This window comes from Desmodus rotundus, chromosome 12, assembly GCF_022682495.2.
Source record: "Desmodus rotundus isolate HL8 chromosome 12, HLdesRot8A.1, whole genome shotgun sequence".
Classification (NCBI taxonomy): Eukaryota; Metazoa; Chordata; class Mammalia; order Chiroptera; family Phyllostomidae; genus Desmodus; species Desmodus rotundus.
This window is the reverse complement of record NC_071398.1, coordinates 5,554,318-5,566,800: the sequence shown is the minus strand read 5'-3', so window position 1 is coordinate 5,566,800 and position 12,483 is coordinate 5,554,318. Positions and strand designations below refer to the sequence as shown.

The following is a 12,483-nucleotide window of genomic DNA, read 5'->3' as shown; positions in this document are numbered from 1 at the left end:
AACAGAGAACAAAATACAATTTAAGGTGGTAGGCATTGACTGGTATTAAAACAGTAACACTACATAATAAAAAAAAGACAAATCCATAAAAGAAGTATGATCTTGAATGCATCAAACAAAATAGTTTCAAAATATAAAGGCAAATCCCACTGAAATTTTAAGGAGAAACAGACAAATCTACATAGTGCTTCTATGCGTGATTGTGATGGAACTTCTAGCTAGTAGAATATGGTAAGGAAAAGATACATGGGGTAAGAATTGAAAGGAATCCAATCTTGTTGAGTACTGATTGTGAAAAATTGTAAGTGAATGACTCAAATGTCATTGAAGATTAATATGAGGTGTATAGTCATAGATTTTTACACAACAATTAAAATGGATGGATTAGAGTTTCATGAATTACCAAATATAAATCTAAAAAAAAAAATGAAGTCAGTAACTTGCAGAATTACATGTTTAATATGATATCTGAAAACTTAAGTACTAAATATTTCTCAGCATATGAATATATGCATGTAATAATGTGAAAACAAATTCAGGATAGTGAGCCTCTTTGGGGAGGAAGGAGTGAAGTAGATTTCAACTATCCATTATTTCCCTCAATAAAACTGTCCGGATATAGGATATGTTAACATTAAGAGGGGAAATCCTGCCCTGGCTGGTATGGCTCAGTGGATTTAGCAGTGGCCAGCAAACCAAAGGGTCACAGGTTCGATTCCCAGACCAGGGCACATGCCTTGATTGTGGGCCAGGTCCCCAGTAGGGGGCATGTGAGAGGCACCCACACATTGATGTTCCCCTCTCTCTTTCTCCCTCCATTCCCCTCTGTCTAAAAATAAATAAAATCTTAAAAAAAAAAAAAGAGTGAAATCCTTTATTATATTTTTGAAATATTTTATAACAAAAATGTCAAAGAAATGAATTTAGCTCTCTAAACAGGAACCCACAGTGGCTAAATGTAATCCGTGTTATTAGTAAAATCAGTTTTGAAAATCCAGGCCAAAACATGATTTTGTAACTAGGGGAACAAAGTAAAGCATGGGAAAAGGTTTGATCTTTTGGTTTTTACATTTGAAAAAAATAATGTGTCTTTGAACAAAAAGAAAATGAAATTCATTCATTTGAGATAAAAGAATTATTGGGGGAAGTTGTCTTAATATCTGTGTAAAGTACTCATGTTGACCCATCGTCTTGTGATTGGATGAGTATTGTTTCCCGTAATATTTTTAAGATCTTTGTGTAGCCTGTACAGACCTCTGAAAGTCTCCAGAAATTTCTTACATTGAGAAAAATCCTTCATATTGCAGAACTTTATACACATTTCCCTAATTTCACATGTCCTTCTCATTTTAACAGGCCTATCAGCCCCTGTACCCAGGGGCCGAAAAGGGAAGAAAGTAAAGACCCAAACAAGCTCATTTGATATACAGAAAGCAGAATGGCTTCGAAAATATAATCCTGAGCAACTACTTCAAGATGAAGGCTACAAAAAACACATCAAACACCATTGTAATAAGTAGGTAGTGGGGGATTTAAAACACAGTGCGTTAAAAGTTTATTTTTCTGAATTTATAAACAACCTTAGAGCCTGCTGATTTTGAGCACAGAGAGGCAGTGTGGTCTAGGACCAACCTTAACCTTGATCTCCCAGGGTACACTTCCACAAATCCTGGTGCCTCTCGTGTCACTGTTTTCATCAACAGAGAGAAATAAAACCGGCCTCCAAATGGTCTCATTGTATATTACTTGGATATTAAATAATGATGAAGATTTTGGACAAACCTATTTTATATATATGGTAGTAACGAGATTATTTAAACAACTAATTATTAATATTTCATTATAAAAATTCTGCATATAAATTCTTTCCTAATTGAAACCCCATGTATGGATTTTCTTTAATGATTAATGTCTTTGTGTCTTCTGACTTTTCCCCTCATCTTTAGGGTTTTGCTTCGGGTAAGAATGCTGTATTATCTAAAGCAAGAAGTCATTGGAAATGAGTGTCAGAAGGTTTTTGATGGAGTTGATGCAAGGTAAGTGCAGTAACTTGTTTATATTTTTCGGTGACATGATTACGCAAAAAGCTGTATAATTGTTGTACTGGCTCATTAGTTGCTGAAATTCACAAGAAGAAAAATACTCCAAATTTAGAGAATGAACCCTTACCTATTTGAAGCCTTCAATTAATGTCATCTTTGCTTTTGTCACTAAGTTATAACACAGTAAGAATGACAGCAGTGTAGTGGTTTCCTGCCACCAAATCTGAAACTTAACCTTTCTGAACTTCTGTTTTCCTCACTTCCAGTGGAAGAGGTTTTGTACCGACTGACTTTTATGACCATGTAGGACCCATCCAACCCCCTGGTGCCTCAGTTCCTTCACCTTTGTCTGCGGTCATCTTTTCTCTCCCCATGATGGTCCCGTGCTTGCACAGTCGTGCATTTCTTCTTGCCATCCTCAGTAACAGCATTACTTCTTAATTTCGAATACCCCTTCCGTCCTTCCAACTCGTGTAACTCAGGTACTTTCCACTCTGATTCTCTAACTTCATCACAGTGTTTTCCATCTTATCACTCACTGTCCATCAGCACTTTTACACCCCTTTCCTCATCACTCAGTCTGTATTCTGTCGTCCCACAGTTTAATCACCAACTCAGATCCTTTGCCTGCTTTTCCCTCTCTTCTACATATGTGACTCAACTCCAGCTCAAGGTAAACCCAAATATCCATTTAGTTCTTGCCTACACCTAAGCAGTTGAACATTGCTGGAGAAAATCAAGTAAACCCTGCTGAAGTGACTCATTTCAAATCCATGACCATGGATCCCAAAGGAGATTGATCACAAACCACCGTGACTAGTAAATTCACTTTTCTGTTCTTTAAGAGGACCGTTCTGCACCTCACTCCTCTAACCACCTTCCCACCCTACCGCCAGTACCCTGTAATAAAATCTCCTATGGATTTTATTTTTAGCTCGCTGCTTGCTGTTTGAGCGCCTCTTCTACCTGTCTCTTGAATGCCTTCACATAGGACCTCTTTTCTTGGGTATTCTTGTCTTTTCTGTGGCTTCAGTTTTTATTTCTATATTGTTATCTTCCACATCTACCTCCAGCCCACATCGCTCTTCTCAACTTCAGATCCACATCTTGCAGATGTGCCATGATTGCTAATGCCTCCAGGCCTTTGCCTTCTTTCTGGAATATTTGATTTCCCCCTCTTATTGCCCAGCTGACATCAATGCAGCCTTTCCTGACCTCTCGAGTCTGGGTTAGGCACACGCCCAGAGTACCCTGTCCCAGCACTCATCACGCAGTATGGCAGGTGCGTGTTCACAAGGGCAGAGCTGTGTCTGACTCGTTATTGCCATCACTGGCACATGCAAGTGCTGCTTAAATATATATGTAATATTGTACATATTATTTTTTGTATATATTTTATTTTTATATATAATATATATTATTTAAAATTTTTTAAAAATAATTTTTCCATTACAATTTATCCCCCTTATACCCTCTTTCACCTCCACTCTTAACTATATTTTGAATGAATGAGCTAGCCTCTGGAAGTTAATGGGGGCTTTATGCAAGGGAGAGGATGTGAACTGAATCTTTAAGTACGGAAATCAATAGGAGGAGCACCTGCACCTGACTGTACTCCACTTGCTATCACGTTAATGGATACTCATGTGCAGATGGCACTTATACTTGAACATGAGGTTTGTCCCAAGTGCCTTTTACTGGACAAGTAGTTCCATCTGATGGTTGGTGAGGGGAACTGTGTGACCCACATTTTTTCCTTTGGGGATCCTATTTCCCGTGTTCTTTTCTCTTTATCTTTCAGTGCTCATGCTTTGTTTAGCCCTGGTAAGGAACGAATCAAAAATAAATACCTTCTTTAACTGTATTTTTCAACTTTTGCTCTATCACAGGAAGATTACTCCTATTCTTTTTCTATATTTTTACACGAAGGTAGAAAACATTGTGATTGTGACCCTTCTGTTTTTAAGCAAAATTAGATATAATAAGATGCTCATTTAAGGGCAGAAAATTTTCTTTAAGAATCTAGAGAAAGGTTTCCCTCTATTTTTCCACATACCTTTGGTTCAAAATGTTTTCTGCTGGCAAAACACTTATGAAAAATAAAAAATCATTTCTTGCCCATTTTTTATGTTTTATTTATTTATAAATCTATCTTTTTTATTGCCAGCATCCTTTGTTTCAACTCAATGGCTAAATATTGGGCTCTTGTAAACTAGCTCAGGAACATGCTGCGTGTTTATTAGTTTATTTCTGTAATGAAAGTTTGAGTTCCCGAAGACAACCAATTCACTAATGAACTGTTGCCACACAACTTAATTATGAGTAGGAAACTCCCCGTTCTTCGTGTCTATATGTCTTTGTTAATTAGTTTGTGAAATTATGGTGCCAAGGTAAAGAAATGAAATTCCACTTAATATAATATCTTACATTTTATATTTATATTTCTGACTCTTTGAAAATTGTGTTATGTTTTATATTTATATTTCTGATTTATGACTAATTGTGAGACATTAGCTTTATACCAGGCTAAGGAGACTTTGGCTTGAGTCACCATAGTAGAAAAATGAATGTTTCAGCCCTTCTGTACATGGCGTCTTTTCCTTTTTAAAGGTGTTTATACGTGTTACTTGCGGAAGGTTTTGGGGAAAATAATCTCGAGTGATGAGCAATGTAACAGGAAATTAATTATGTTTACAAAATTATAAGTGCCAGAGTTATTTCATATTCATGAAAATAACCAACTTACCAAAGCATCATGGACATATTATGGTTCTTAGTACTTACTATATTTTCATTTTGTGGCATGGTATTATATAAAGCATAAAATAGCACTTTGAGTATTTCAATCAAATTATGAATCAAAAACTTGCCTCTGTTCTTTACTTGTAAACAATTCTTAATTTTTCAGTGTGATTTTTCGTAGCAAAAGCAATCTAGAAGAGGTTAACTTCTTTTGTAGCCTAATAATTTATTTGCCATTTTAGGGTATCAGTCTCATTATATACAAAATAAAATATTTAAAGCAGATATCTTTGTAAAGTTGTTTGCTGACATAAGTCTCTACTTTCCAAAGGGACCCCCTTATGAATATCTAAGGGAAATCAGTGGAAAGAATGTGATTACTTAAGAGTAGAGTAAACCTTGTTGAAACTTACTTCTTTTGTTGAACTTAAGGATATTAATTCATTTTCTGGTAACTGTTGATTTGTGCAGTTTTGTGATTTTAATTTGTGGTGATTATGGATTATAAAAAATAAGTGAAATAAAATTGTATCCCTTTTTAAAAAAATCATAATCATTTACAAGCTAGGTAAAAATTTTGCCTCCTTTTTGATCATTTGCAGTAATTCATAATGCTGTTGTGATTTTTTTTTTTAAGTGACATTGATGTTTGGGTCCCAGAACCGGACCACTCAGAAGTTCCTGCTGAATGGTGGGATTTTGACGCTGATAAGTCACTCCTTATAGGAGTTTTTAAACATGGTAAGTGAAAGTAATGTTGGTGGAGTCTTTTTCCATGTATAGTGTTACTCAACTGGTTCTGTTTATCGATTTCCACTTGCAGCTTTATTCCTGTCACATTCATGTTATTACATATCATGTAAAGCATACACTACCCCACTGCGTCTGTCAGTCACAGCATTTGCTCAGGAAAAGGGCGGCCTATGTGAACTGCCCCTCCCAGATATAAGTCTCACATGACTTCGCCTCTTAGGAAGAGTTCTTACGTGAAGTGTGTTGTGTGTGTGTGAGCAGTTTTTCCTCTTTTTCATTTTAATAGATAAATTTAATCAAAATCTTCAAATATACGTAATACCGTATCATGTGATATTTGTGGTAATTGCTAGGAAATGTATCATTTTAATATATGGTCCCTTTAGTCCAGGAAAGTCATCCACCATAAATATGAGGGATGATTATATTTATATGTCTTGCTGTTACCTTTTCTACTTTGATCATTGGTGATCTCTCCAGGTTATGAGAAATACAACACTATCCGAGCAGACCCAGCGTTGTGCTTCTTGGAAAGAGTGGGGAAGCCTGATGAGAAAGCAGTTGCTGCAGAACAGAGGGCAAATGATTACATGGATGGGTACGTGCACCTCAGAGCCATGGATTCTCCGTGTCCCTGCCAACGTCAGCAGGGACAATGTCCCTGTCCGTGTCACTGGTGTTGCCCTTGAAAGATGTAGAAATAGTAGAATTGGAGTTTACGGCCTAGAAGAGCTAATGATTCTCTTGTAAGTTAGAGCTTATCTGACTAGTAGGAGAATCAAGGAAGAAACTGGACCTGCCCCACACCCTTTGTTTTGATGAGTCCTTTATTTTTTTCCATTTTTTTTCCTTTTCAGGGTTTATTTCATTGGCTAACATTCACTCTTGCCCTAGACAAAAACAATTAGATGATTATAACTTCTTTCCCATCAACTCATTTTTTGTATGAGTAACCAAAAGATTTCTTCTACACGCTTTTTTTAAGAAGCTATTAATAAGTAAAGCTTTAAATGCTCCTGGATTCAAGTTAAACACTTCCAGTTCTAAAACAGTTCACAGTATTTTGCTATTCTTAACAATCATGGCCATTAAGGCCATAAAATTTTAGGCGCATAAAATTTAAGAGGGCAGAAAGCTGCAAATGAAGAGAAATATAATGTTGTTCATTATACCTATTACAAGGCCATTGTTATCTTACCAAAAGAGAAAAGTAAGACTATGTTAAGGTTAATGATTCCACATTTAAAAGCGAATGTAGGAATATGAGTTAATTAAAACTAGGTATCTCCTGACCTGTCATGTAACAGGCTTTATCCTACGGCATGGCTTCCCTGGCTGAAGAGCGGAGACTTCAGTCTGATTTTTAAAGCACACTAAAAAGTCATTCCCACGAGACTCCCTTTGTTTGTCTTGTCAAAAGAATGTTAAGTCTAATACAATTATTATTGCTTTTGTTGGTATTTTAACAGAGATGTGGAAGATCCAGAATACAAACCTGCCCCAGCTATCTTTAAAGATGATATAGAGGTATGCTTTGGATCATATTTTAAAATCCTCAATTTTAGTTATTCTATGGTTTCTTTGCTTTGCTTTCTCTGTTGTGTGCTTTTCCTTCATATGTGTTTTCATTATACATAGTTCTATTCCTCAGAAGATTTGTTAGTGATCAACTTAGTCGACAGATACCACAAATAATCATTTAGAATTTGCCTGATCTCCCCTTCTAGACAAATTGAAGGCTGCTTCCAACAGGTGGATGAAATGGAGCTTACCCACACGCTACACTTACAGGAGCTAAGAAACACAGTGTCCAGGCTCAGAATTCCAAAGCAGAGTAAGAACAAGCTACTGAAATTACACAGGAACAGATAGAAACAGAGTAAGAACTGGGTACTACAATTACACAACAATGAATAGGAGCTACACCTACATGCAGAGGTTTGCAATGGGTGGAGCCGAGAGGAATACTGAGCTGCTGCAGCATAGTTCTGAGTGCATGATTAGATCAAATCAAAAGGAAGGACAAGGGTTGGGTGAAAATGCAGAAAACAATCTATAGTCGGGGAGGTGATGCTAAAAGAGATGAGGAATTTCTATAATATTTATGATAAGAAAGTGGTAAAAGACGAGGTGATGCTGTAGCTGTCAGGGGGGATCTGCTGGTCTGGGTAGCCACCAGGCTTCGATATGAATTGTGTACATTAGGACAAGAGATGCGGCTGAGGCCGGTGTGTGTCAGTGAGAAGTAAAATCCTGTAGAAAGTCAGAACTCTCAGAGGGCAGTACTTTCGAACCAACAGCACAAGCACATGCATCTTACCATGGACTTCGGGAGAGGAAAATTGTCTCCCCTGAGAATTCACACCGTAGGCCTGCCCTCCCTTCAGTTTGATTTTTTACTTCATCTCCATAGTCCAGGAACACTCAGACCAAAAATGTAATATAAAAATGGGTTGAGTACTGATGAGAAAGCCCACCATAAAACAAGGTTAAAATCCAAATATTTCAATTATACAAGGAACAATTTATCATGAGTTATTGTTAGAAAATGCAACAAAGACCAAGATTAGACAGAACTCTAAGAACATCTGATTAATAGACCTGTCAAAATAGAAAAGAAGTACATTTTTAAAAGATTAAATACATGAAAGAAACAGAAACAAAAGAAAGATAGATATCGTTTTTTAAAACTAGGGACCCATGAAAAAAATTATATATAACTTTAGAAGTAGAAAATATAGTCAGTGAAATTTAAAACTAGAGAAGCAGATTAGACACAGCTCATGTGAAATGACTTAGAAAGTAGATACGCGGAAATTATCTACAATGTAGTATGATGGATCACTTTGGGCCGGTCAGAAGAGAGAAACAAGATTAATTTGATGGGAAAAGTTTAAAGACTTACTGATTCTTGGGGGAGGGGGTTGAAGTCATTGAGGGATTGGCTAGTAAGAAGTAGAAGAGGTAAAGAATAGAGGAATGGCCACTACTCCTAGGGCTGACACAAGGCACCCAAGGAGGAGCCCTCTCCCCTGTAACCCTGGCCTTTTTGGTAAGGGATTGGCCACAGCTCAGTGGGTGGCAGGAAAGTTGCTGTGCCACTGCACTCACGTGACTTGGGGGAAAGCCACCCTCTGCGGTTGCCGAGGAAGCTTTTCCTGTGGAAGTGTCTTGGTGGAGGAGTGCACTACGAAACCACCCAAGGGGGAGGTTTCTAGGGAAAGCTGCTCTTCAGCAGGTGCAAAAGAAGCTGCCTGAACTGCAGGAAGTGGCGCTGGGGAAGCAGTGTGTCCCGTGGGAGCTGAGCAGTGAGAGGACCCACAGTGTCTCTGAAGTGTGTGCTAATGACAGAACTTAGCATGCTGGCTGGCTAAGAAGAGATCGTTAAAGAGCCCAGATGCATTTTGTTAGGGCTAGCAAGACGCGTGAGAGAGGCGGTACATTCAGAGCTGAGGCAAAAAGTCAACAGCCAGCTCAGTGGAGCACACAAAAAGCCTTACCGGCAAGCAGAACACCAGGTACTGTCCTCACAGTGTGTGTGGTAGGTATTGCGGAAGGAGAGACCGCAGAGCGCACGCGAGAAGCTCTATTTTAAGAGAGATCGGTGGAGATTTTTTCCAAACTTGATAAAAGACATGAATCCTCAGATTGAAGCAATAAAGTGAATCTTGGCGGGATAAATAGAACTAAATCCTCTGGAAGAAACATCCTGTGAAACAGATACACCAAACAAAGAGGAGATGTTGAAATCAACCAGACAAAAAAGACCCGCCTACAGAGGGATGATAACTTGAACTTTAGGCTTTTCTAAAACTATACAAACTACAAGTCATTGGAATAAAATCACCAAAGTTGTAAATATGTTAAGCTTATAATAATGTTGTGCTACCTAATTGAAGGTGCTTTGTTGGCAGATACAAATCAGGCATACAGCAAAAGCAAACTGTTAAAGATTGAGAAAGAAAAAAATAGAAAGTTCGCTAATAACCACGTGTGAGAATGAATAAATTATGTGAAAGTTGGTATATAGGACCATAAAAAAATCAATTGTAAGTAAAACCTGAGGCGTATTTAGAAGAAGGGTGGAAGAAAAGAAACTGACCTAAATGTAATCATAGAAAAGGAAATAATTTTAGTAGTGATGGGTCTATATGTGAAAGGCAATAGAAAAATGGGAAAACGTGAGAAATAAGAACAAATAAAAGTTTTATTGCGTAAAGTTCTGTTATAAAGAAGTTTGATACTTTTTGTCATAACTGTATTTTGACCCAATTACCCTGTGACAATTTCTGTTTTTCTTTAAAAGGATGATGTTTCCTCACCAGGAGATCTTGTTATAGCAGATGGAGGTAAATTGCACTTAATTCTTTATTTATCATTATTAGAAATTAACATTCTCATGACACCATGAGATCAAAAACTAATAAATTTTCATAATTCTTCAAAATATATGAAATTTTTGTTGAAGACAGCTGTAATCATTGAATATACTAACTGGGAATTTCACAATATTTTTAGCTGCAAATCTTTATGCGGTGACTCAATGAAGTTTTATAGAATACAAGCTGGTATTTTTATGTCTTCATTATTAAACTTGAATGTTAGAGCTCATCTTTAGTGTTAGTTCAATCATTCTTTCACTTTGTTATTAGTTCCAAATGCCCATTAGGGACCATTCTTTTCATTCAGTCTCTACAAAGCTTTTCTGTACAGGGTCTTCTGCTTTGTGGTATCAGGAGAGGAAAACACTGTCACTGAGTACACTCGTTACCTTCTGGGAACCCAGGGGAGTGGTGCCTCACCCCTTCCGTAGCTCCACTAGGAACGGAAGAGTGGATTTGCTTGGCGTGCATAAGCAGTGCTTGATTATGGTGTATATACGTATTATAGCACACCCTGGAAACAGTTAGATCCTGCACTGCTTTGGGCGTCCAAAAGCTTAAAAGTTGCAGCATTGTCTTAATGAATTTTAAAAATTGATTAAAACTAGTTTAAAAAATTAAATTCCCTAATGACTTGTAAAATGTTTTGATTCCGGTGGAATTGAGATAAATTTAATACAGAGTGGATCAATTAGAAGAGTTTACAGTATTCTTCTCATGGATTTCAGTTTGAGTTTTAAGTCAAGGCATTTGAGTATTCACCAGCCAGTAAGACATTAGCCCTGGTGACCTAAGAGTTGTCTTTTCTGTTCAAGTAATTTAGTTATCTACTAAATTTACTGTTCAAGTAAATTTACATAGATAACGTTGTGGTTCTTTATTCCACTGTCGTCTGCTTACTTTGACTTGCTCTTAAAGTCTGTTGTAACATTTTTAGAGCTATAGTTAAACTTTTCGGTGATGAAAAATTTGGTTTGGTTTTTCACATAATCAGATTGAAAGAAAAATGAAGTATGGAGATTTTGCTGCTTTTGTAAGCTTCATTACAGTATGTTGAGTTTTGTTTTTAATTTTATTTCTTAGTTTTTTTTAACTTGACATGAGTTTCTTTAAATATAGATGGCCAACTGATGGAGGGGGATAAAGTTTATTGGCCTACTCAGTCGGCTTTAACCACACGCTTGAGGCGTCTCATCACTGCGTATCAGCGTACTAATAAAAACAGACAAATCCAGCAAATACAGCCTGCTTTCTCAGTGCCTGCCTGTGTAATGCAGCCTCTTTATGAAGAAGCCACTCTTAACCCGAAAATGGCAGCCAAGATTGAAAGGCAGCAGAGGTAAGACAACAAATAGCACTAAATATGTAATATATCGTATTTGAATACAGTTCTTTCTGAAGGCTGTTAGGATGTGATTAACCACTTTGTGAGAAGTGCATATAGATAAAGGAGTTGGTCAAACCAAAATGCTTTATGCTCATATACACATGTGCATAAATACATAAACAAATATGGTAAAATTAATAAAGATTATTGTATTTTATGGTTACTAGCCGTACTTTTCAGTTAATCATTCTTTTGTCATGTTTGTGAACAGTTTGGTGTGAAAAAATGAAGGTACAGAACAAACTCAGGAATTATTGATGAAACTTAAATAACATAAAATAAATTCCATTCTATCTTATTTTACATTGAGACTTTTATGAAATGTTATATTAGAATCTATGAAAGAGAAATCCATCTATGCTTTATACACAGGAGGAATCCTTGGAACTACTATGTGAAAGGGGAACAAATGGTAGTAGAACTTCTTACAAGAGACCCTGTTAAGAAAACAGGGAAGCTTCTCACATTCCAAAAGCTTTAACTTCTTAGAAAGACAGAGTTCACAGAAAAGACTAGGAATGTTTAGCAGTAACCTGCACTCCTTGTTAAACTTGGGTCCTTGGGTTTTCTCTGGGAGATGAATCTTTTTTTCCCATTTACTTAGTCTGAAATTTTAAATTTCAGCTATTCTAGATGCAGTCTTCAAATTCTAGCATCTCTATAAGTGGATACCTCTACTACTACCTCTGTAACTGTTTCAATTATCTATCATTGCATAACAACTCACCCCAAAACATGGGGCCTTAACTCAACCTCAGGTTTTTATTTCTCACATTTAAGTGGTTTGACCAGGTAGTTCTGCTTTCCATGGTGTGTGGCTGGAAGGTCCAAAGTGGCCTCACTTCCGTGGCTGGTTACAAAGTGTCACTTCTGCCACCTACTGTTGGTCAAAAAAGTCACAGGGCCAACCAAGATTTAAGGGAAAGGGAAATAGATTACAACTCTCAGTGGGAAGACTGGCAAAGAATTTGTGGCCATCTTACCTCCACCACCAAACATTTCCCCTCAGTCTGTAGGATCTGGATTAATCTTCCTAAAATAGTAGTTTTATCATGATATTCAGTTTCTTCCTATTTTCATGTAGGTGTAAAGTTTAACTTCCTGAGCCTCATTTCAAGAGTCTCTTCAATTTAGGCATCAGCATGCATCTATGATTTTGTTCACTACTATTCTCTCA

At 37.0% G+C, this 12,483-nt stretch overlaps 1 protein-coding gene across 17 annotated transcripts in view; it reads left to right on the top strand.

The window, feature by feature from the left end:
* CHD9 (chromodomain helicase DNA binding protein 9) overlaps nucleotides 1-12,483 on the top strand; it is a 116,442-nt gene that overhangs the window by 80,154 nt on the left and 23,805 nt on the right. For all 17 annotated transcript variants that reach the window (XM_053915964.2, XM_053915963.1, XM_053915960.1 and 14 more), the window contains 7 exons: nucleotides 1,357-1,516; nucleotides 1,947-2,036; nucleotides 5,422-5,525; nucleotides 6,018-6,135; nucleotides 7,007-7,064; nucleotides 9,844-9,886; nucleotides 11,039-11,258. In XM_053915964.2, coding sequence (XP_053771939.1) covers nucleotides 1,357-1,516; nucleotides 1,947-2,036; nucleotides 5,422-5,525; nucleotides 6,018-6,135; nucleotides 7,007-7,064; nucleotides 9,844-9,886; nucleotides 11,039-11,258 — 793 coding nt within the window. The remainder of the gene's footprint in view (nucleotides 1-1,356; nucleotides 1,517-1,946; nucleotides 2,037-5,421; nucleotides 5,526-6,017; nucleotides 6,136-7,006; nucleotides 7,065-9,843; nucleotides 9,887-11,038; nucleotides 11,259-12,483) is intronic.